At 34.8% G+C, this 21,395-nt stretch overlaps 2 protein-coding genes across 2 annotated transcripts in view; both read left to right on the top strand.

Annotated features, from left to right (window-relative positions):
• Nucleotides 1–21,395, top strand: part of LOC148947833 (uncharacterized) — a 262,032-nt gene that overhangs the window by 211,458 nt on the left and 29,179 nt on the right. The window lies entirely within an intron of this gene.
• Nucleotides 1–21,395, top strand: part of Grasp65 (Golgi reassembly-stacking protein 2) — a 52,057-nt gene that overhangs the window by 17,311 nt on the left and 13,351 nt on the right. Inside the window, exons 3-4 of the mRNA XM_089095472.1 lie at nt 11,485–11,688; nt 14,753–14,970. Coding sequence (XP_088951598.1) covers nt 11,485–11,688; nt 14,753–14,970 — 422 coding nt within the window. The remainder of the gene's footprint in view (nt 1–11,484; nt 11,689–14,752; nt 14,971–21,395) is intronic.

The following is a 21,395-nucleotide window of genomic DNA, read 5'->3' as shown; positions in this document are numbered from 1 at the left end:
ACACGTCGATTTTTTCGAGAATTATGGAAACAGTAATTATGTATCGGATCCAAAATTATTTCGGAAAAAATAACTTGTGGATTATGGCACAGCACGGTTTTCGAAGAAATCTATCGTGTAACACGCAGTTAACGGAAGTAATAGAAGATTTTCAAATGATGGCTGATTCAGGTCTAAAGTTTTATTGTATTTATATTGATTTTTGGCATTCGACAAGGTTTCGATATCTTTTCTGGTGGAAAAATGTCGAAAGTATGGGATTGGATGTAGGAGCATGACTTGGATTATGGATTATCTAACTAATCGGTCACAGAAAGTGAAGGTTGGTGAGGCACTATCTAAAGCGTGTAGAGTTCTAAGCGGGGTCCCTCAGGGTAGCTGCCTGGGACCAGTTTTATTCTGTTTATTTATAAATGATTTGCCGCAGGTAATCCGACACAGCACCATTAAACTGTTTGCGGACGATGGAAGGCTAAACAGAGGTGTCACCTCCCCGGCTAATGTGACACTTCTACAGGGAGATTTAGAAGCATTGTTTGAATGGTGTAATTCAAATTTTATTTTTGTTCCTTACCATATGTACCCGGGCTAAGTGAAAAACTTAAAAGAATTTTACAAAGCAATGGTCTAAGGGTAGCTTTAAAGAGTAATACTACTTTGGGTAGTTATGTAAATTCTGGGAAGGATCAACCTTTATTGGGGCAGCAAAGTGGGGTTTATCAGATCCCTTGTACTTGCGGAAGCTCATATGTGGGACGTACTAACCAGAGTTTGGAAATGAGATTATTACAACACAAAGATTCTATTTCTTCGGCTTTAAAGCTAGTTTCTAAGTCTGAAGATTTCACTTCAGCCCTTTCTGAACATATTTATAATTTTCCAGACCATTTTATTTTGTTCGAGAATGTCTCTTTGATTTCTAGGGATCGGGGTTTAAAGCAAAATTTTCGTGAAATTCTTGAAATAAAGAAAATCTTATACAAGAATATTGCTTTGAATCGTGATACAGGTGAATATGGGCTGGACTCTATCTATGATAATTTATTAAAATCTGAGAGAGTAAAGTTCAATTCACCCAATGTAGGTGACCTTTGTCCAAATGTTATATCATTGAACGCTAATGAACCGAATCCAAGAAGGTCAAAGAGAATAGCTTCCGCCTTTGCTTTGAAAAGAATTAGAGATTCAAACAATATGTAGTGTTATTTGATTTAGTATATAAACTTTTGTTTTAAATTGTTTTATTTTAGTTTTACTACTGATGACGGTCACTGTATATGTGACCGAAATATCTGGTATTTTCGTGAATTTCTATCATCACTGTCTATTAAAAGGATTTTATCCCTATTTGAACTTTTACTTTTTAGAATATAGATCTTTGACTTTTCTATTATAATAATCAGAAGCTGCTTTTCTGATTTTTTTTTCTTTAGGAGCTTCTTTAGTGCGGTCTGTAATGCGATCAGTAATGCCTCTGTAATGCCTCAGTAATGCGATCTGCCTTGAAAAAATTGATTTTTTTTTCTTCTAGGTTTTTTTTTTTAAAGACTCAGTAACATAAGGTTTATCTGTAGAATAATCTGTAGTTATCGTAGTAATATGTAATTAATATTACTATGTAATAATCTGTAATTACAAATCTGTAATAATCTGTAATACAAAGTAATATGTAATAATCTGTAATTATCTGTAGTTATGTAGTAATAATCTGTAGTCTGTAGTTATCTGTAGAACATCTGTAGAAGACTCAGTAACATAAGGTTTATCTGTAGAACAGGTTTTAATTTTTTTTGTGAGGAAAGTGGTAATCATAATTACTCCTCAGTAAATTTTGGAGGGACAAAGCCATGCAGTCAACGTCATTTGTTTAATACACAGTGGATCAATTTTTAGTAGTAATCCAAGAGCCAAAATTGTAAAGTCCTGAGTCAATAAGAGGTCTATAAGCGGTTTGAGTTATAGAAAACGATTGTTTAACTTTATCCAGTGGAGATAGAAGGCTAAAGTGGTAACTACCCTCTAGAGGGGGCAGAGTGAAGATGGGTTTTTAAAACTTCGAAAGATTGGTGCAAATTAAATCAAGAGTAGTATTGTCTTTTGTAGCTGGGACCTTAACAATCTGTTTTAAATTAAAAGCATTACATGTAGAATCAAGTTTTATATCATTTGCGTCACCCATCAGGAAAATTCCTGCATTTGGATATTTTGATAGTACAAAGTCAGCACTTGCATGTAATTTTTCGATAAAATGTATTTTGTCAGCAGATCTCTGAATAGGGGAGTATTAAAAACAACACTGGACAATTAAATTGAAAGGACGCGACAAGACTTTAGGTCGAACACACACCCACATAATCTCATCAAAAGGATCAAGACTCGGAATAATTGAGATTTCACTTGGGTACAAGTCATTACGGACAAAGAACAGAATTCCGCCATCTTTCTTGCCCAGTGGGTGGTTTTCTGGTCTGAGTTTAATAAATTGTGAAAAATTGTTAACTTTTAACATGTGTAAATTTTGAGCATGCACTTCAGTAATAGCGATTACATCTGATCTATATATTTTAGAAAGGGTGTCTAATTCATTAAATTTTTCAAAGTTAAAGCTTTCAGCGTTGCTCAACAAAAGTGCGGGGACTTGAAAGCGACTTGTGAATGTACCGTTTTTACACTTTACTTTATTTTATATCACAGATTAGGTCAGGAGTTCTAGTGGAATTCTTGTCAGGGGCTAAGCTCGTGTAGTCAGAACATCAAGCTGGGGTGTCATATCCATCTTTTTCATATGTAGCGGCTGAGTTTGGGGTGAACTGGAGGAATCAAGATAGATGAGGTTATTTTGCAGGGATATGGTACGAAGAGTCCACGTTGAGTGGGTTCGCAAGGTGGCACGGAAGGATAGATGGAAGGGTAGGAAAATGCTGGAAAGCAGGCGGAAGGGTGGATGGGGTTCTTGGAAAAAGAAGGAAGGGGGTATGGAAGTAGATATGGAGGCGGGGATATCCTTTGGATAGGTACTCGATTGGAAAGGACTAGATGGCTCGAGGGCTTTCTTGAGTGTGAGCGATGGTCTAAAAAATGTTTAGTAGGATTAGCAGAATTAAGGTGGTCTCTGAGCAGCCCAGTTTTTTGGAACCTACTACGACTCTTAATGGACAATTTTTGTCAATTTAAACTTTGAAAAACTCCTTTTTATGCTTGTAGTAGTCGCAAGAATTGTCAGGTTTATTCGTTGTGCGGCAACAACATTGGGAAATGAATTTCAAGAGCCAAGTGTAACGATATTAGTGTCACCTTGCCTGACCTAATATAAATTTGAAACTGGAAAGTTTAGACGTAGATGGCAGGAAAGACTTAAAATATTGACCCAAACAGAAATTATATAAAAAAACAAGTTTTTTTCAACTAAAAGTAAAGAGCAACATTAAATCTTAAAACGAACAGAAATTGTTACGTATATGAAGGGGGTCCTCCTCCTCAACACCTTGCTCTTTACTCTAAAGCTTGAATTTTGTCCCAGTTTTTTCAGAACGTCTCCTGAAATAAAAAGGTTGTTTAATTAGAATAAGAAGCTGTTTTAAAAGTACTAAAAAACTTTAGCGTAAAGAGCTAGGTGTTGAGGAGGGGGGCAACCCCCTTCATATATGTAATAATTTCTATTCGTTTTAAGTTTTAATATTGCTCCTTACTTCCAGTTAAAAAAACTTGTTTTTTAAATTTAGTTATTGATAAAGATCGTCATTTACTTACCATTCATTATTATGAAGAATTTAATTTTTTTTTCTTTTATTCCTATCAAATCATATATTAAAAATGTTTGTATAAAAGTGGAAAAGGAAATTCAGTCAGAAATAAGAACTCATATTCCCTCTGTTAAGGATCAAAACCTTTCAAAAGGCAGCCAGAAATAAGCTAAAACACAGTTTTTTAATTTGCTATTAAGCTTCCATGATTTTCCATAGTGTGCTCCCCTTCCTTTGGTTTCCTCATAATTACTTTACCTAGCCCCTTGCCCCCCCGCAACAGTGGGTGCCACTGGGGAAAAATGAAAAGATGTTTAGGGGCTCATTTAAGAGGAAGTCTTGATATATAATGCCTTTTGTAGTTAACGAAAGTTAATATAGCAATAAAGTACAATTTCTGACAAAAAAAAATTGTATCTTCATATACAAGATGACGAATGACGTCATACATCTGAGTTTATAAATAAATGTCATATCAAAACTTTAATCATAATGAATAAATTCTGAAACCAAACTGCCTAAGGGTGACAAAAAAAAAAAAAAAAAATGTAAAGAAGAGAAAACGAGGACAGTAAGTGCCAGTTAAAATAGGAAAGAGAAATATGCCAATATTTTGGGCAAGACCTCCGCTCGACCGTCTTCAGTGCAGAATAAACCAATAAAAAATACAGTTCAAAGTCCACGGGACAATATAGAAAACCCTACCTTAAAATAAACACTAAAACTAAAGTGATAAGACCCTGTCCAAGTAACGATGAAATTCGCCCTCCAACAACTTTTCACCATCTCTCTCAACATGCCCTAAAAGTTTTGGTTAATACCCTCGGCTCTTGTCAAGACATTCCAGATTTACAGACCAATTGGTTTCGATTAGTCGTTTTTGATTTAGTTTAACATGCCCCAACTTTTCTCAAAGTTTCATCTTAACATCCTCGGCGTTTTCGGACACACCAGAATCAACCATTCCGCCTTTCCCACCGATAAATCCTTCATGTAAACAAGGAGCATATTGCATAATTCATTACCCTTGCCCGTGGGTCGTGGAATGCTTGACATCCCCAGAGGCATGGCTATTACACTTTTTGACTATTTTTAACGAAAAAGCTTTTTCTAAATCCTGATCAGTATTGTAGGGAGCGGGCATTTAAAAGGGCAAGGGAGACAAGTTGCCCTCCAATCACTACTCATCATGCCCTTAAAATTGTAACTTAATACCCTCAGCCGTTCTTTAGATAATGGCGATACAACCTTTTGACAACCAGAATGTACATATCGTATTATCACTGCGATTGATGCCCTTCTCAAAATTCCCTTAAAGTTTCACTAACACATTTTGGAGACAGGATTAAACCATGCCTTAATTTTCCAATAACAAAAACGTAAACAATGGTCAACTTGCATAACTTAGAGTGCTTTTCCCCAGAGCTTTAGGGGTTACGTCAACCACAAGGTTACAATTATTAACCTTTGGCTTATTTTGAATAAAACTGCTGTCTCGAAATTCTGATCGGATATATTCTGGGGATAAGTGCGTGAAAGTGGAGCTGGTTGCCCTCTGATCACTCTTAAAATTTGCACTAGAACTTACAATCTTTCATTTGAATGATTCTCCTCCAACCCCTTCCATTTGAAGTGGCCCTGAGAAAAAATAATCAAACATTGAAACCTTATAGCTCCATATTGTAGGCAACGCTAGAGCGTTGTTCTCTGATATAAGGAATGTGATATAATGAATCAATTGTTCTCTGCCATAATGATCGAAAATCTATAATGAGGGACGTAAACGTAAAGGGAAAACTCAAAAATTCAAAAAAAGTGGACAAATTACGATTTTTCTTTGTTTGCTTATACAAGCGACGACCCTCTTAAACAAAGGGTATAAGATCACTATTTGAAGTTTTTATTATAATAATATTCTATATTATTAATTAATCAAAAATTATGATCAAAAATCAAAAATTATGACCAAAGACGTAACCTACCAAAAAATCGCTTATTCAATTCCAGTAGACGACTTCCCTTACACCGTGTGGGATTGAACCTTTCTACCTACGATCGGAAGACATATTTCAAAACCTTATGTTAAGCCGAAGAATCATATCTTTAATCACTTCATGTTGTCCTGTTCAAAGCTTCACTTATGTTCATGGATAGCAAACATACGACATAGTTTTGAAAATAATCTAGATGGAATATCTTTTTTCAATAGTTAGTTTTATGAGGAGTCGCCACTGGAATTGTAATTGTAATATAATTTTAATTAGCCTAGATAACATATGTAAGAAACATTTACAGAAACCAAACTTTAAGAAACTAATCAGAAAGGTAACTTTACAGAAAAGAAACCAAGACGAGCAGGCATTCCTACGAATAGGAGTTTGGCTACTAGATACTACCTCCCTCCTCCCCATCCGTAATCCTTCTAAAGACCTTTTCGTATCACCTAACATGATTTTTGGTAGCAAATTAAGCCGATAATTTACATGTTATTTGACTTTTCTAAGTGCAAGGGAAAGACTAGTAGGCTACCCGGGGTCTCTCCAAAATGCTAAGATACACCGACTGATAAATAGATAACTTCCTCTATTGGTGGGCTGTTACTATTTACAAAATAATTTTTTTAATTTGTTTTGAATTTTTTTGTTCGAAATTAAAAGTTCTAGTGCCCCTTTCAAATGACCAAAAAGATTGGAGGGCAACTAGGCCCCGTCCCCCACCCCTTTTTGCCCAAATCCTCCGATCAAAATTTCGAGATAGGCATTTTGTTCAGCATAGTTGAAAGGCTCAATAATTGTGCCTTTTGATATAATATGACCCACCCAAAATAAACAAGACCCCTCCATTTTAAAATATTGAACCAAACAGAAATTATATTAAAAAAACAAGTTTTTTTCAACTAAAAGTAAAGAGCAACATTAAATCTTAAAACGAACAGAAACTAATCAGAAAGGTAACTTTACAGAAAAGAAACCAAGACGAGCAGGCATTCCTACGAATAGGAGTTTGGCTACTAGATACTACCTCCCTCCTCCCCATCCCTAATCCTTCTAAAGACCTTTTCGTTATTTGGGCTTTATTCCTTGGCTACCTAACATGATTGTTGGTAGCAAATTAAGCCGATAATTTACATGTTATTTGACTTTTCTAAGGGCAAGGGAAAGAATAGTAGGCTACCCGGGGTCTCTCCAAAATGCTAAGATACAACGACTGATAAACAGATGACTTCCTCTATTGGTGGGCTGTTACTATTTACAAAATAATTTTTTTAATTTGTTTTGAATTTTTTTTTTCGAAATTAAAAGTTCTAGTGCCCCTTTCAAATGACCAAAAAGATTGGAGGGCAACTAGGCCCCGTCCCCCACCCCTTTTCGCCCAAATCTTCCGATCGAAATTCCGAGATAGGCATTTTGTTCAGCATAGTTGAAAGGCTCAATAATTGTTTCTTTGGATATAACATGACCCCCCAAAATAAACAAGACCCCTCCATTTTAAAATATTGAACCAAACAGAAATTATATAAAAAAGACAAGTTTTTTTCAACTAAAAGTAAAGAGCAACATTAAATCTTAAAACGAACAGAAACTAATCAGAAAGGTAACTTTACAGAAAAGAAACCAAGACGAGCAGGCATTCCTACGAATAGGAGTTTGGCTACTAGATACTACCTCCCTCCTCCCCATCCCTAATCCTTCTAAAGACCTTTTCGTTATTTGGGCTTTATTCCTTGGCTACCTAACATGATTGTTGGTAGCAAATTAAGCCGATAATTTACATGTTATTTGACTTTTCTAAGGGAATGGGAAAGACTAGTAGGCTACCCGGGCTCTACACCCGGGGTCTCTCCAAAATGCTAAGATACAACGACTGATAAACAGATAACTTCCTCTATTGGTGGGCTGTTACTATTTACAAAATAATTTTTTTAATTTGTTTTGATTTTTTTTTCGAAATTAAAAGTTCCATTTCCCTTTTAAAATTACCAAAAAGATTGGAGGGCAACTAGGCCCCCTCCCCCACCCCTTTTCGCCCAAACCCTCCGGTCAAAATTTCGAGATAGTCATTTTGTACAGCATAGTTGAAAGGCTCAATAATTGTTTCTTTGGATATAACATGACCCCCCCCCACAGCCCTAGGGGAAAGGTCCTTAAGTTATAAAATTTGCCCATTGTTTACGTGTAGTATTTGTTAATGGGAAGCATGCATACATTTTAGGGTGGGGGAACAAATTTTCTGCTGTTTTTTTTCCACGGGGGAATTTTCCATGGTGAGGTTAGTTTCCAGGGGGTGGACTTGTCAGGGAAAATTATACACTGGGGGAATTCGCAAGAACTCGTATATAAAATCCTTTTTATATGTTTTGCTTTCTCTTTTCCGCCTCAGTTTTACGCGTGGAGTTGTTAAGGGTAACTTTCCTGGGTAAATTTTCACCGGGATTGAATTGTCTAGAAAATATTTCCGAATGGAGAATATTTCTACGTGAAGCTGGGCCAGATTCTCTGGGACTATTTAAAAAAGCCCTTTTTTGTAACTTTTAACACTAATCTGTCATTTGTCTGCAGTGGTAACACTTGGGGGCACTTGCCTCCTTAGGTTTTGAAAAATACCTTTTCTCGGCATTTTCATTGAATAATTCCTTTTTTTTTGTATTATGATTTAAAAAATTGCCACTTACCTTCTAGATTTTGAAAAATACATTTTGCTCCTCCTTCGGGAAACTTTAGTGCATTGGTGCCAATGTTTGTCTGTAGTTGGAACGAGAAGCAGACAAGTAATATTTGGCTGAAAAAAGAGGATGTATACACATGGGGGGGGATTCCAAAAAGAGTGCTCACTTTCCTGAAGAAGAAAATTCTGGCCTACAACTGCGTTTTTTCTTATTTTGGCAACTCTTGGTTTATTTCTCTGATATTCCCCCTCTAAGATTTGATTCATCAATGGACCTAACCCATAGCTGAAATTGAAATCAATAGACAGAATTGCACCCAAAGAAGTTTCCCAATGACCTTTGCCTTTCAGAAAATTTTGAAAAAAGTATATCAAGGGCCATAAAATAAATGTTGTGGATGTGCTTTTATTTCCCCAGCGTTTTTTCAAGGCCTTTTCTATCCCCCAATTAAACACTCAGAAATAGACCACACCAAGGAATGGGTTTCAAGTAGGAACCCTATTAAATGGGGGGTTGATTAGACCTGTTTTTTTCTTCTTACTTCTTATTATTTTATTCCATTGTCTAATATTTGCTCTTTTTTGTGGTCTTGACAATATTTGCTCTTTTTTTGTGGTCCTCTCATGGAACTAATTTGTGTTTACAAGGCTAGGCTATGTTGCTGTCATTTCATTTTGTAATTAAATAAAAAAAACAAGTTTTTTAAACTGAAAGTAAGGAGCGATATTAAAACTTAAAACGAACAGAAATTATTCCGTATTTGGAAGGGGCTTTCCCCTCCTCAACGCCTCGCTCTTTACGCTAAATTTTTTTGTTGTTTAAAAACATAAAGTTTTGAGACAGAGTCAAACTTTAGCGTAAAGAGCGAGGCGTTGAGGAGGGGAAAGCCCCTTCCATATACGGAATAATTTCTGTTCGTTTTAAGTTTTAATGTCGCTCCTTACTTTCAGTTTAAAAAACTTTTTTTTTTATTTAATTTTTGAACGTTTTTGAATTAATACAGGTTTTGATTTTGGCTCACCGTACATGAATAATCAAAACGAAATTTGTGTATTAATTTAATTTTATTTGGTTAAATGGCTTTCTAGAAAGTTATTTAATTTTATTTACGGACGTTTTTAGTTGTAATAAATATACGTAACTTACGAATTAACTTACGGAATGTACTTCTACATTTACATAATTTTAATACGTGTATTAGGGAGTTTGACCCCTATTCAATACCTTTCTCTTTAAGCTAAAGTTCGAATTTTGTTCCAATTCTTTAAAAATGACCGCTTAATCAAAAAGGCCGTTAATTAGAATTAATAGCTCTTATGGCTTAAGAGCCATAAGAGCTCTTATAGCTCTTATTTGGCTTAAAGAACGAGGTATTGACTTGGGGGAGAACCCCCTCATATACGTAATAATTTCTGTTCATTTTAAGTTCTAATGTTGCTTCTTACTTTCAGTTGAAAAAACTTGTTTTTTTAAATTTAATTTCTGATCGTATTTCAAACAATGCTTGGAAATGCGGCGCCCCCTTCATAGTAATATCCCTTACCCCCAAGAAACATCCTCCACGGAAAGATTCTCCCGAGTACCCCCCTCTTTCAGCCCCCCCCTACCAGAAAAAAATTCTTCCTGAAAATGTCTGTACACTTCCCAATAACCAATACAATATGTAAGCAATGGGCAAAGTTCATAACTTGCAGCCCTTCCCCTTGGAGCTGTGGGGGATTAAGTCATCGTAAAAGACATATTTATTAGATTTTCGACTATGCTGAACAAAATGGCTATCTCAAAATTTTGATCGGGTGACTTTGGGAAAAAAATGAGCGTGGGAGGGGGCCTAGTTGCCCTCTATTTTTTTTGGTCACTTAAAAAGGGCACTAGAACTTTTAATTTCCGTTCCAATGAGCCCTCCTACAATGTTCTAGGATCACTGGGTCAATACGATCACCCCGGGGAAAAAAAAAAAAAAAAAAAAAAAAAATAAACACGCATCCGTTATCTTTCTTCTGGCAAAAAATGCAAAATTCCACATTTTTGTAGATAGGAGCTTGAGACCTCTACAGTAGGGTTCTATGATACGCTGAATATTATGGTGTGATTTTCATTAAGTTTCTATAGTTTTTAGAGGGTATTTCCCCCTTTTCTCGAAAATCTGCCAAATTTTCTCAGGTGCGTAAGTTTTGATGGGTAAAATTAAACTTGATGAAACTTATATATTTGAAATCAGAATTAAAATCTGATTCTTTTGATGTATCTATTGGTATCAAAATTCCGTTTTTTAGAGTTTCGGTTACCATTGAGCCGGGTCGCTCCTTACTTACAGTTCGTTACCACGAACTGTTTGATTTGACTGTTATTTGTAGAACTCTAATTGAGTGTAATACATTAGGCACTTAGGTCTTCGCTTTTAAGTAGAGTTTCTAAAAGCAAAGATCCAAAACTAAACTATTGTCCAAATACCACTTGGAATCAGCTTATACGCTTGAAGGGAGCAAGAGCTCCCTTCAAACGTATAAGCTGACTCCAAGTGGTTATGATTGGGGAAGACAGATAATGATAATAACCTTAAAGGTTATCCACCGTCGCATTATGAAAAAGTTCAGATGCTTTTGTCAGACCAGTTCCTTGGCTTTTGTATGACTCCATCACAGGACTCTTGGAACTACAACTTTATGGACGAGTTTTTTTTTTTTTTTTTTTCTGAACAAAAAGACCTTATTTATAAGAACTGAATATCAATTAGATACACCTATTGTAATTTGTCATGGGGACTCCTCCGTAAGCGTGGAACCTGAGGTGGTTACCCTAGTCGCCAACCCGAAAAGCCACCTCTGAATAAAAATAGGCGAACAGTTTGAAAACTGTTGGAAAACATGAACAAATAGTAACGATTACGATTTTTTTGGCTTGTGTGTCCCTTGTTCCCCCCATGAACTTGCTTTATGAAGCTCTTTGATGGCCACGCTCATGTAAAATACTCTTTAAAAAAGGTCAGACACAACCTCAGAAATTGTATTTTGTCCCATGAACAAGATGAACGAGAACTGTAAAAAAAGAAGAAATTTGTTCCTTTTTTTTCAGGATCAGGACAATGAAAATCTCAAGAATATTTTGAAATCAAACATTGGGAAGGAAGTCAATTTAGTAATATACAGCAGCAAAACTCAGAGTGTGCGAGAAGTGAAAATAACGCCATCCACTGCCTGGGGTGGACAAGGGCTTCTTGGAGTTAGTATCAGATTTTGCTCTTTTGAAGGAGCCAATGAAAATGTCTGGCATATACTTGTAAGTAAAACTGGTATTTGGCTGATGTACAACTTTTTGTGTTCCTTCAGCGCCCGTATAAGCTTCTTATCTTAGATGATAGTGATATAAGTGATTACATGTACGATTCTTTTGAAAAATGAGTATTTTTTATCCTCTCCCTTGGAAGACAACAGGAACTTATAGGCTTCCTTGATAAGGGAAGGTGGAGGGGTTGGAGAATCTTTTCTAGAAGAGGGGATCCTAAGGAAATCATTTTTCGAAGGTGAGTTTCTTTCTTATGAGTCTCAGATCTCCCCTCACTCCCCTTTAAATCCTGTTTGCAGGCACGGGAGACCGAGTAGGATGCTAATTAATTGCAGTTTTGTGTCTAATTCAAGAATTAAGTGTGTGGTGTCTCACTGAATAGCTGAGGGACAATACTACCAATTATATATTTCCCTTCCCTTTTTATATTAAAAGACAAAATATGTAATATTAAGGAGCTAAAATTTGTCTGTCCAAAAAGTACTATGCTACCCTGTTAATCGCTATGTAATTCAGACCGCTTCTTCTGTAGACGAATATGAGGTCTACTGATACCAAGAAGTGTCTATTATACTTCTTGCAATGGCTCACTTTGACTGATGGTCAAAGTGAGTCAATCAGTTGATTGATCAACTCAATCAATTGATAATTTTAAGATATATGTATCACTAGTGTTAATAGTCATTCCGTTTATCAGAATCGTGATCATCAATTTCAGTTTTACCGCTTCTAAATCTTGACAGGGGCGGATCCAGGATTTTTTTTACGGGAGGGGGGGCAAAATAGACTGATCCGATAAAAAGAATTTAAGGGGGGAGGGGGTGCAAAATAGGTTGATCTGGTAAACGTGCGTTAGGAACAAGTTTAATTAACGCAAACTTGATTTAATTAAGTAAATTACACTACTTTAGACTACGCTAGGGGGGTGCGCTCCCCCTCGCCCCCTGGATCCGCCACTGAATCTTGATGTAGATGACAGCTGGTGAGCTTATCAACTTATACAGAAATCGTCAGTTTATGATAGAAGTGTATTGGTCTCCTGGATTCTTGTTCCTCTGGATTACATTCGAAAAGAATGTGCTGTGTATTTCCATTGGTTAGAATTCAATTTCTCCATAAAGGAGAATAATGGATATCCTATATAAAAAGATCAGCATTAAGTAGGGTAGCTCCAACTTTTAGGCTATAATACAAGGATATTAAGTCCAAGATAGTCCAAGGATATTTAGGTCTTAAAATGTAAGGGATGGATTCGAAAATCCATAATAAATATCTTTTACTTGAGACCTAATTGAATCCCCCCACCAACAAAAAATCCAGCTACTCATATCTTTCGGAGGGAGTGGGGGGGGGGGGGGTTTGGCTGCCTCTTTAGTCAAGGTATTATCCGTCACAGTGCATTTAGTCCCCTTAAGGCTAGGGATATAAAAACAAATAATGCGATTTCTCATGGAATGTAAGTAGCAAAGCTCCCGTCGTAAGTGAAGGAATTTATTTTACTTGAAAGATGAATTAAAGTGAGGAAATCGTATAAAAAATAAGGATGTTATCTGGAGAAGCTTCGAAACTTGTTAAAGAATTCAATGCAAGGTAAATGGCATATATTTCTGCATAGAGTACAGATGAATTCCTGGAAGAGGAATTTTGTATTAAAGTCTAGAATGGGGATGCACATCAGCACATCTTGTTGAGTTTAGATGGGGCAATCCATTTAAACTTTTATACAATTGGGAAATTATTAGTAACATCAATTTAAAAAATGACCTGGAAATTTGCATAACAGGATCCAGTATGCTAATATAGCATACCAGTATGACACTTAACTGGTACCATTTCTGATAATGGAGACTCCAAAACTTCGAATATTTTGATTTAATATTTAAAATGCAGGATATTTTTAACGCTAAAAAATTTACAAAAAAAAAAAAACTAATAGTGGTTCGACTCCCACCGATGACGATCTTGATATATATATATATATATATATATATATATATATATATATATATATATATATATATATATATATATATATATATATATATATATATATATATATATATATATATATATACATACATATATATATATATATAATGTATTACAGGTAATTACTTGGTAAAAAAAAAGAAAAAAAAAACTGTCTTCCTAATTTAGTAACCTTACTCATCCATCCAATCATCTAGGACAAAACAGTATATCCAACCCGATAATCCGAAAATCAAGTCCAAAATAGAGCAAAATCAGCACTAATAAGTATAAGTCATTGTCCCAAAACCAAGCCATAGCACCTTAAATCTACAACATTTTAATATTCCCCAAGTAATCACCACACATCTGGGCTCCTCAGATGAAAACTCATTGCCTATATAGGTTTCGGCGCTTAAATTTCATTACCCGGGCAAAATGAGCGTGCCATGCCTTAGAGTATGGCATACCCCTATGTAGCGACACCTATGGAATACCTATGAACAAAAACAAAATACCCAAAAATATACAAAAAAAAAAATTTCCAAGCTTCCTTAACCAACATTCACCTAGCACTAAATCAAACTGAACACATCCCAACTCTGAAAGAATATCCTTCAGCCAGTATAACTCCCCTTATTTGCATAACACTAACAGTCAACCAAAACCTTTTCACTTTCGCTCAATTTCTACGAATTAATTTCCCAAATATCCTACGTTATTCTTTACCTGCATGTGTCTGCATGTCTCTGTCCAGAATTCAACTCAGAATAGAGAGAGAGGAGGGAGGGGGGGGGGGAGAGAAAAGGATAATTTATTTTTCTTATCATTAAGTGTACGTTTATAAAGTCTAAAACATTGTTTATAAAGGATCGTCGGGATCGAAGGTTATTAGGTTATTAGGTGTCGGGATCGAAGAGTATTTGGGTTTGAGAGTTTGAACCTTCAAGAAACTTGTGGTTTTATGTATGCCCAAATTCCCAGATGCCTGCACGTTCTACTGATTATTTGTTATTTCTAAACCAATAGTCTTTTTGGCCCTACCAATAGGTTGTAAATGCTTTATTCATGAATTGTTATGTATATATAGGAAGTAAGTCCTAATTCTCCCGCTTCTGCTGCTGGCCTTCATTCATTCAGTGATTACATCATTGGTGCCGACTCAGTTCTACATGAAACAGAAGACTTGTTTTCTTTAATAGAAAGCCACGAAAATCGTCCTTTGAAGTTGTATGTGTATAATGAGGATAAAGATTCTTGCAGGGAAGTAATGATTGTGCCAAATTCAAATTGGGATGGTGAAGGAAGGTAAGCAATCTTGTCATTGCTATTACTGTTAATGATTGTAGCTGACAGTTTTTGAAAACCAAGCTACCCATGTAGTATGAATGCTATTATAAAGGTCTATAATTTCTTTGACTACACTGCCTTTCTATTTGCAAATTTAACAAATGAAAATATAGAAAAAAGGACATAATATTTTAAAAAGTAAATTGGACAAAACAGGAAAAAACAAACCAACTTTTAATAATAAAAAAAGATCCAAATATTTCGACTTCAACGTCTGGAAGCCTTTTTCAAGGGAAAAACAAACAACAAAAAAGGGACTAAACTAAATTAAACATAACATATAAATAAAATGCAAAAAGAAAAAGAAAAAACACAGGAAAAAAGGCGGAAAAATCGCATATTAATAATATTAAATACGTCAAAGGTTCGTTACTTCAAGTTGTACGAAAAACAAGCAAAATCAGGGCAACAAGACACTGTTCCTTTTTGATTTGTAAACGAAATGTAACAAAATGAAAAGTTTTTAACATAATTTATTTTAAAAATTTACATATGCCCTAGGTTATAATTGAACACAGGTTAAGAAAACTTTATTTCGTATTATAAATTGAATAGATTTTGTCATTTGCTAATCTAGCCAAAGTATTTTGACTTTTTCCAGAGTTTATCACATTTCAACGTTTATTTGTAAGGTAGAAACTTGTTTGAGGCTGATTTTGTAAAATGTCATTGTTTAAGGTATTCGAGGTTTCGATCTTTTTTTTAAATTAAGTTATAATAAAATGGATTCAATGTATATTCCCTCTCATCTCCATTAAAAGTAATCCCCCCATAGATTTTTTTTAATTTCTATTATTTCTCGAAAACTTTGTACTATTCCAACATAAGTTTCAGTTATTCTTGCTTTAACAAGCAGTATACTATGGTGCGGAAAGTCAAACAAATTCTCTGCTACTGCTGATTCAAAAGTTTCTAGTTTTTTATTATATTTTAGAGAAAAATTCTTTGATTTTTGTGTTGTTGCAATCTATTTACTAAATTTTGGTGTGTTCTGCCCACATAAGATTTTCCACAAAAACAAGGTGTTCTGTATATCCCACTTTGTGACTTTTTTGGAATCGCATCTTTTCCACGATTTAGGAAAGGTCTTATAACCATTTGGGATTTAAAAGCAGTTTTTGCATCATGTTTTTTTTACATTCGTTTTTTTTTATTTAATTCATCTTGAAGACAATGATCGGAAGTACAACACATTAGTTTGTCGTTCTATTTGAAGTGCCAGAATTTTTTATTTAATTATCCCTCTCTTAACTTCTTACGATTCGTTATGGTGTAGTCACAGAAAAAAAATCGTATTCCGAAACACCTTCCCCATAAATCCCCAGCCCTAATTGAGAATCTCTTCAGTGCCCCGGACTGCAACTCCTCCCCCCCGTAAGTCCAATGATATGAATCCAAATTTCGAGACAGTCATTTGCTTAAAAAAAAAACTTTTTAACAATTGCCGTTTTGGATAATATTCATGTGTGAGCTATTTTAATATTCGACTGTGTTTTTTTTGCCTTTTATTTTCTTGATACGTTCTGTTTAATTTAGTTTAGCTGTTTTTTTTTTCATTGAAAAAGGCTTTCGGACGTGAAATCGAAATATTCGAACCTTTTCATGTTATTAAAAGTTTTTATGTTTTATACTGTTTTGTCCACTGTCTTATATAAAATAGTATAACCGTTTTTCTATATTACCATTTGTTTAATCTGTGATTATAAAGGTCTCTGTATAGAAAACTGTAAAGCCTACTAACATATTAAAAAATTGTAACTTAACTTGCTGCCTCTGAGTTATGACAACTAGTTTAACAGTGTTAAAAACATCCAAGTTTCGATAATGAATATTTTTGGGTATGTCAGTTTTAATTTTGGGTGCAGATGCTAATTCGCCACTTATCATGACGGGTCTTCAAATATAAACTAAGCTTTGTCCATTAATCCCAAACAAGGACGTAAAATAGATTGGTCTGGGTAAGGTTGTGTGAAGTGGGTCTGGTAAGTTCCCATTATTTATTGATATGCTTATCATATACAGAGGAATGTGTAGTAGGATTATGTGTAGTATTTCATAACAAATGATAATTTAATTTTTCACATGGAAAAATGTTCACCATTTACAGTCAAAGAAATCTGTCATAAATGTTCTTTTAAGGCACAGATAGAATTACATATATACATGAGTACCACCAGGCCAGTGGAGCAAAGGCTCTCTGAGAAAAGGCACAGCACAGGAGGAATGTAATTAACTGTTGTATTTTTTTAGCTTTTTTTTTGATGTTTTATTTAAAAGTTTTCAGTTCAAGCTTTTCGAAAGGTAGACGGTAATTAAAATCCATGAAATTACCTACTGGCTATATTTTTTTGCACTCTAAAATGGTTTTGGAAAAACATTAATCAAAGTTTAGTGTCCAGTACTGTGAGCTGTGGGTATGGGAATTCCCCTCATATATATGATAGTTTTTGTTCGTTTTAAGTTTTTAGCATTGCTGTTTACTTGAGCTTAAACAACAAATTTCCTTAATTTAACGATGTAAAAAAAATTGCTGGATAATATGAATTAGTTGAGTGAAAACGCATTTGCTTACTAAATTTAAAAAACAAAGCATAGCTTGCTAAGATTACAATTTTGTTTAAATTTATGCAAAGAAAATTTAATTAAATTTTGAATATTGATATCACTTTTCTGGTTCAACTTTATTTATTGCAATGATCACTATTTTTTTTCTCAGCAGGTTGAAAATTAAAACAAAAGTACGGTTACTTGTTAAATTTCTAGATGCTGGGCTTTTCACTATCTTGGATAGCACTTAAGTTAGGCAAATGAAATTTTCCGAAACGAATTCAAAATCTAAAATATGCCTAGGAAGTTGTTTTCAGTGTACTATATCTACTACTTATTTCTAGGCCTTATTGCTGATACGCCCTTTTGACGAAGAAAAAAAACTTTATACCTTAATCTTTCTCTTTCTGTTTGGGTTAAATTTTGAATAAAAATTTTCCTATGATCTCAGCAGAATTTGAATCAATATCAAGACTTTTTTTTTTTTACCAAATATAAGAAACATTTTTATATTAATGTTTTAAGCCTAGTAATTCAGGATTTAGCAAACCATTCTCCTTATGCTCTGTTTGAGATGCGGATATATTTTTAAATGCTTCATTTCATAGCACAGGACTTGTCCAATATTATCAAAGGTCAGTGTTCTTTGGACAGGGAGGAGGCATGGGTGCCCATAAGCTGAATTCCAGGGGGGGGGCAAACTTCGTCTAATTGCTACTTTTAATGCTATTTAATAGAAATCTCAGAACAAACATATAAAAATAAGGCAGCATCATTCAGCAAGGGGGGGGGGGCAAGAGCCCCCCCCTGCCCCCCCATATGGGCGCCCATGGGAGGAGGTAGATATTACAAAAAGCCCTTCCCAGGGCATTAATTAGGTGTTGGAATAATTCCTTGAGCTGTCACTCATCCAACTCAACTATTTTTCAAGACAGGAAATTGCGTGCCATCTAGAAGTTTAAACAAGTTTACAAAGTCCAGTCCTTCCAAAGTTTTTCTTTTTTTTAAGTTGATTTAATGAAGCGTAAAATGGCTCGTCAGAATCAAGGGAAACAAAGATTAAAATGCGGCCTTAATCATCCGACTTACTGTCAAAAGGCTGATAGAAATTGATAGAGCTTGACATGAAATAGTCTGTGGGACGAAGAGAGTTTTGCGTGCTCGGTTAACATATTTATGTGAATAATACATCGCTAGCGCTAATACCTCCTAAAAAGTCCTTGGGGTGACATTTTATAGGCACACAAAAGCCAAACTTTAGAGAGAATGTTGAGAGGTCGAACAAAAGGAACAAGGAGAACAGAAATTGTAGGGGTAAAGGATCTGATTTTGAAGAAACTTCCCTTTTTGTACCTACATATCCCGATATTTATACATTTTCTTGAACTTTTTTTTCACAAGGGGAGGTCCAGAGACAGACTTTAAGGGGACCCTCCTTGATTTGAATAGGCACGATTAAATTACAAATATTCTTCTGACAATTGAAATTCTATCCAAAAAATGTTGAACGAGAATCTGTTTTGGTAAAGTATATAGTCCTAGTGGTCTTATGCTCTTCTGACATGCCCAGACGACCCGGCAGTAAAAGTGGGTTAAGACTTAGCCATAAGAGATTGCTGTATTGTTGTGTTTGTTTTGAAAAATCGGAAATATGTGTGAAAAGAGTAGTAAGGCATCTATATATTTCACCAGTGATTGCGTAATATGCCTTACCACGGGCCAGGCATCAATATATTTGAACCCTACGCCTGAGGCATAGATATGTGTGTAGGTTTTCAAGTAATTGGGTTACCAGGGTCATTTGCAAAGAGGTACCATTTCTATAGAAGCTATAGTAATTTGAAATATCATATGGAATTTGCTTGAAGGTATATACTTTGCGTACGCGCCCGTACCAAACAGGTTGGGTATAATCTATTCTGGTTCAAGTTTTTTCTGACCCAATTAACTGAATTTCTATTTCGTGATATACAAATTTTTTTTTTAGGTTAAATCCGTCTCGGAAAAACCGGTGTATCTTTTTAGTTTTCTTTTCAATTCATATTAGTAAGAGAATTGAATTCAAAGAGAATAGTTTTTATCTGCAAGGATATTAATAGAGAAAAAAATGAGTGGTGCATTTACATTATTGGAGATTAATGATGGAGCTACCAACAGTGATGTAATTACTTCTTTAGTTTACGAGATTTGCGAATTTTTTGCGAAGAGGTATTAGCGTAAAGGTATTGCGATGGTTAAGAATACCTCACGGGTAATTAAAGAATGGGGTGCTTACATCAGATACTTAATAGATTTGACGCTTACAAGAGACATTGCTAGAGTCAAACATATTTGGTGTTGGTGATATTATGACCCTCCAAGTCCCCTGGGAAAAGGGCTGCACAATGTATCGGTATCGGACTTATTATTTTTGGGCTTATTGGTATCGCAGGTATCTATACAGATTTTTAGTAGCTCGTATAAAATATATTACTAAAATCTACGTTCTCCCTATAAATTCAACCAACAGAAACTTCAAAACGGCACTAAAAACGGCACTTTTGGTGCAATGTCTCAAGTGGAAAAGCTGGGGACTAGTGGACTACCAGCACTTTTAGATTGACGTTTAATGGCTCATTCGAAAGCTAATGCTCGTATCTACGTAGTGTTTATAATTTCTACCATCAATTAAAACAATAATTTTGATGTCAATTATTAAGTATATTAAATAAAAAAAACAAGTTTTTTTTAAAATTAAAGCACGCAACGACGGTAAAACTTAAACCGAACAGAAATTATTCCGTATATGAAAGGGGATAACCCCTCCCCAACGCCTCGCTCTTTAAGCTCAAGTTTTTTATTTTTTAAAAAAAAAAGAGTCGTTAGAAAGTAAAATTTTTGCCTAAAAAGCGAGGTGTTGAGGAGGGGACAGCCCCTTTCATATACAGAATAGAGTTTTATGGATGGTATGGAAAAATGGTACTTGTTAAATGTTCGGATAAACATACGAGTAAGAACCACTTCACTATAAACAAGGCTATCGTGTTTTCCAGAACTTTCTAGAGCGTTGGTAACTATTTAGTTTAAATAATTTTAGGAGGAATTGAGTTTTATGGATGGTGTTGAAAAATGATACTTGTTAAATATTCGGGTAAACATACAACTAAGAAACGCTTCACTATAAATAAGGCTATCGTGTCTTTCCAAACTTTCTAGGGCGGTGGTATCTATTTAGTTTAAATAATTCTAGGAGGAATTGAGTTTTATGGATGGTATGGAAAAATGGTAGTTGTTAAATATTCGGGTAAACATACGACTAAGAAACGCTTCACTATAAATAAGGCTATCGTGTTTTTCCGATTTTTATAGGCGGGTGTATTTATTTAGTTTAAATTATTCTAGGAGGACTTAAGTTTTTTGGATGGCATGGAAAAATGGTACTTATTAATTATTCGGGTAAACATACAACTAAGAAACTCTTCACTATAAATAAGGCTGTCATGTTTTTCCAAACTTGCTAGGGCGGTGGTAACTATTTAGTTTAAATAATTCTAGGAAGAATTGAGTTTTATGGATGGTTTTGAAAAATGGTACGTGTTTAATATTTGGGTAAAAATACGACTAAGAAACAGTTAACTATAAATAAGGCTATTGTGTTTTTCTGAACTTTCTAGGGCGGTTGTAAGTATTTAGTTTAAATAAATCTAGGAGGAATTGATTTTTGTGGCTGGTGTAGAAAAATGGTACTTGTTAAATATTCGAGTAAATATACGACTAAGAAACACTTCACTATAAATAAGGCTATTGTGTTTTTCTGAACTTTCTAGGGTGGAGATAACTATTTAGTTTAAATAATT

This window comes from Artemia sp. Qi Xiang Cuo, chromosome 10 (genome assembly GCF_049724085.1).
Source record: "Artemia sp. Qi Xiang Cuo chromosome 10, ASM4972408v1, whole genome shotgun sequence".
Classification (NCBI taxonomy): Eukaryota; Metazoa; Arthropoda; class Branchiopoda; order Anostraca; family Artemiidae; genus Artemia; species Artemia sp. Qi Xiang Cuo.
The sequence above is the reverse complement of the archived record's forward strand: the minus strand, read 5'-3'. Positions and strand labels throughout refer to the sequence as shown.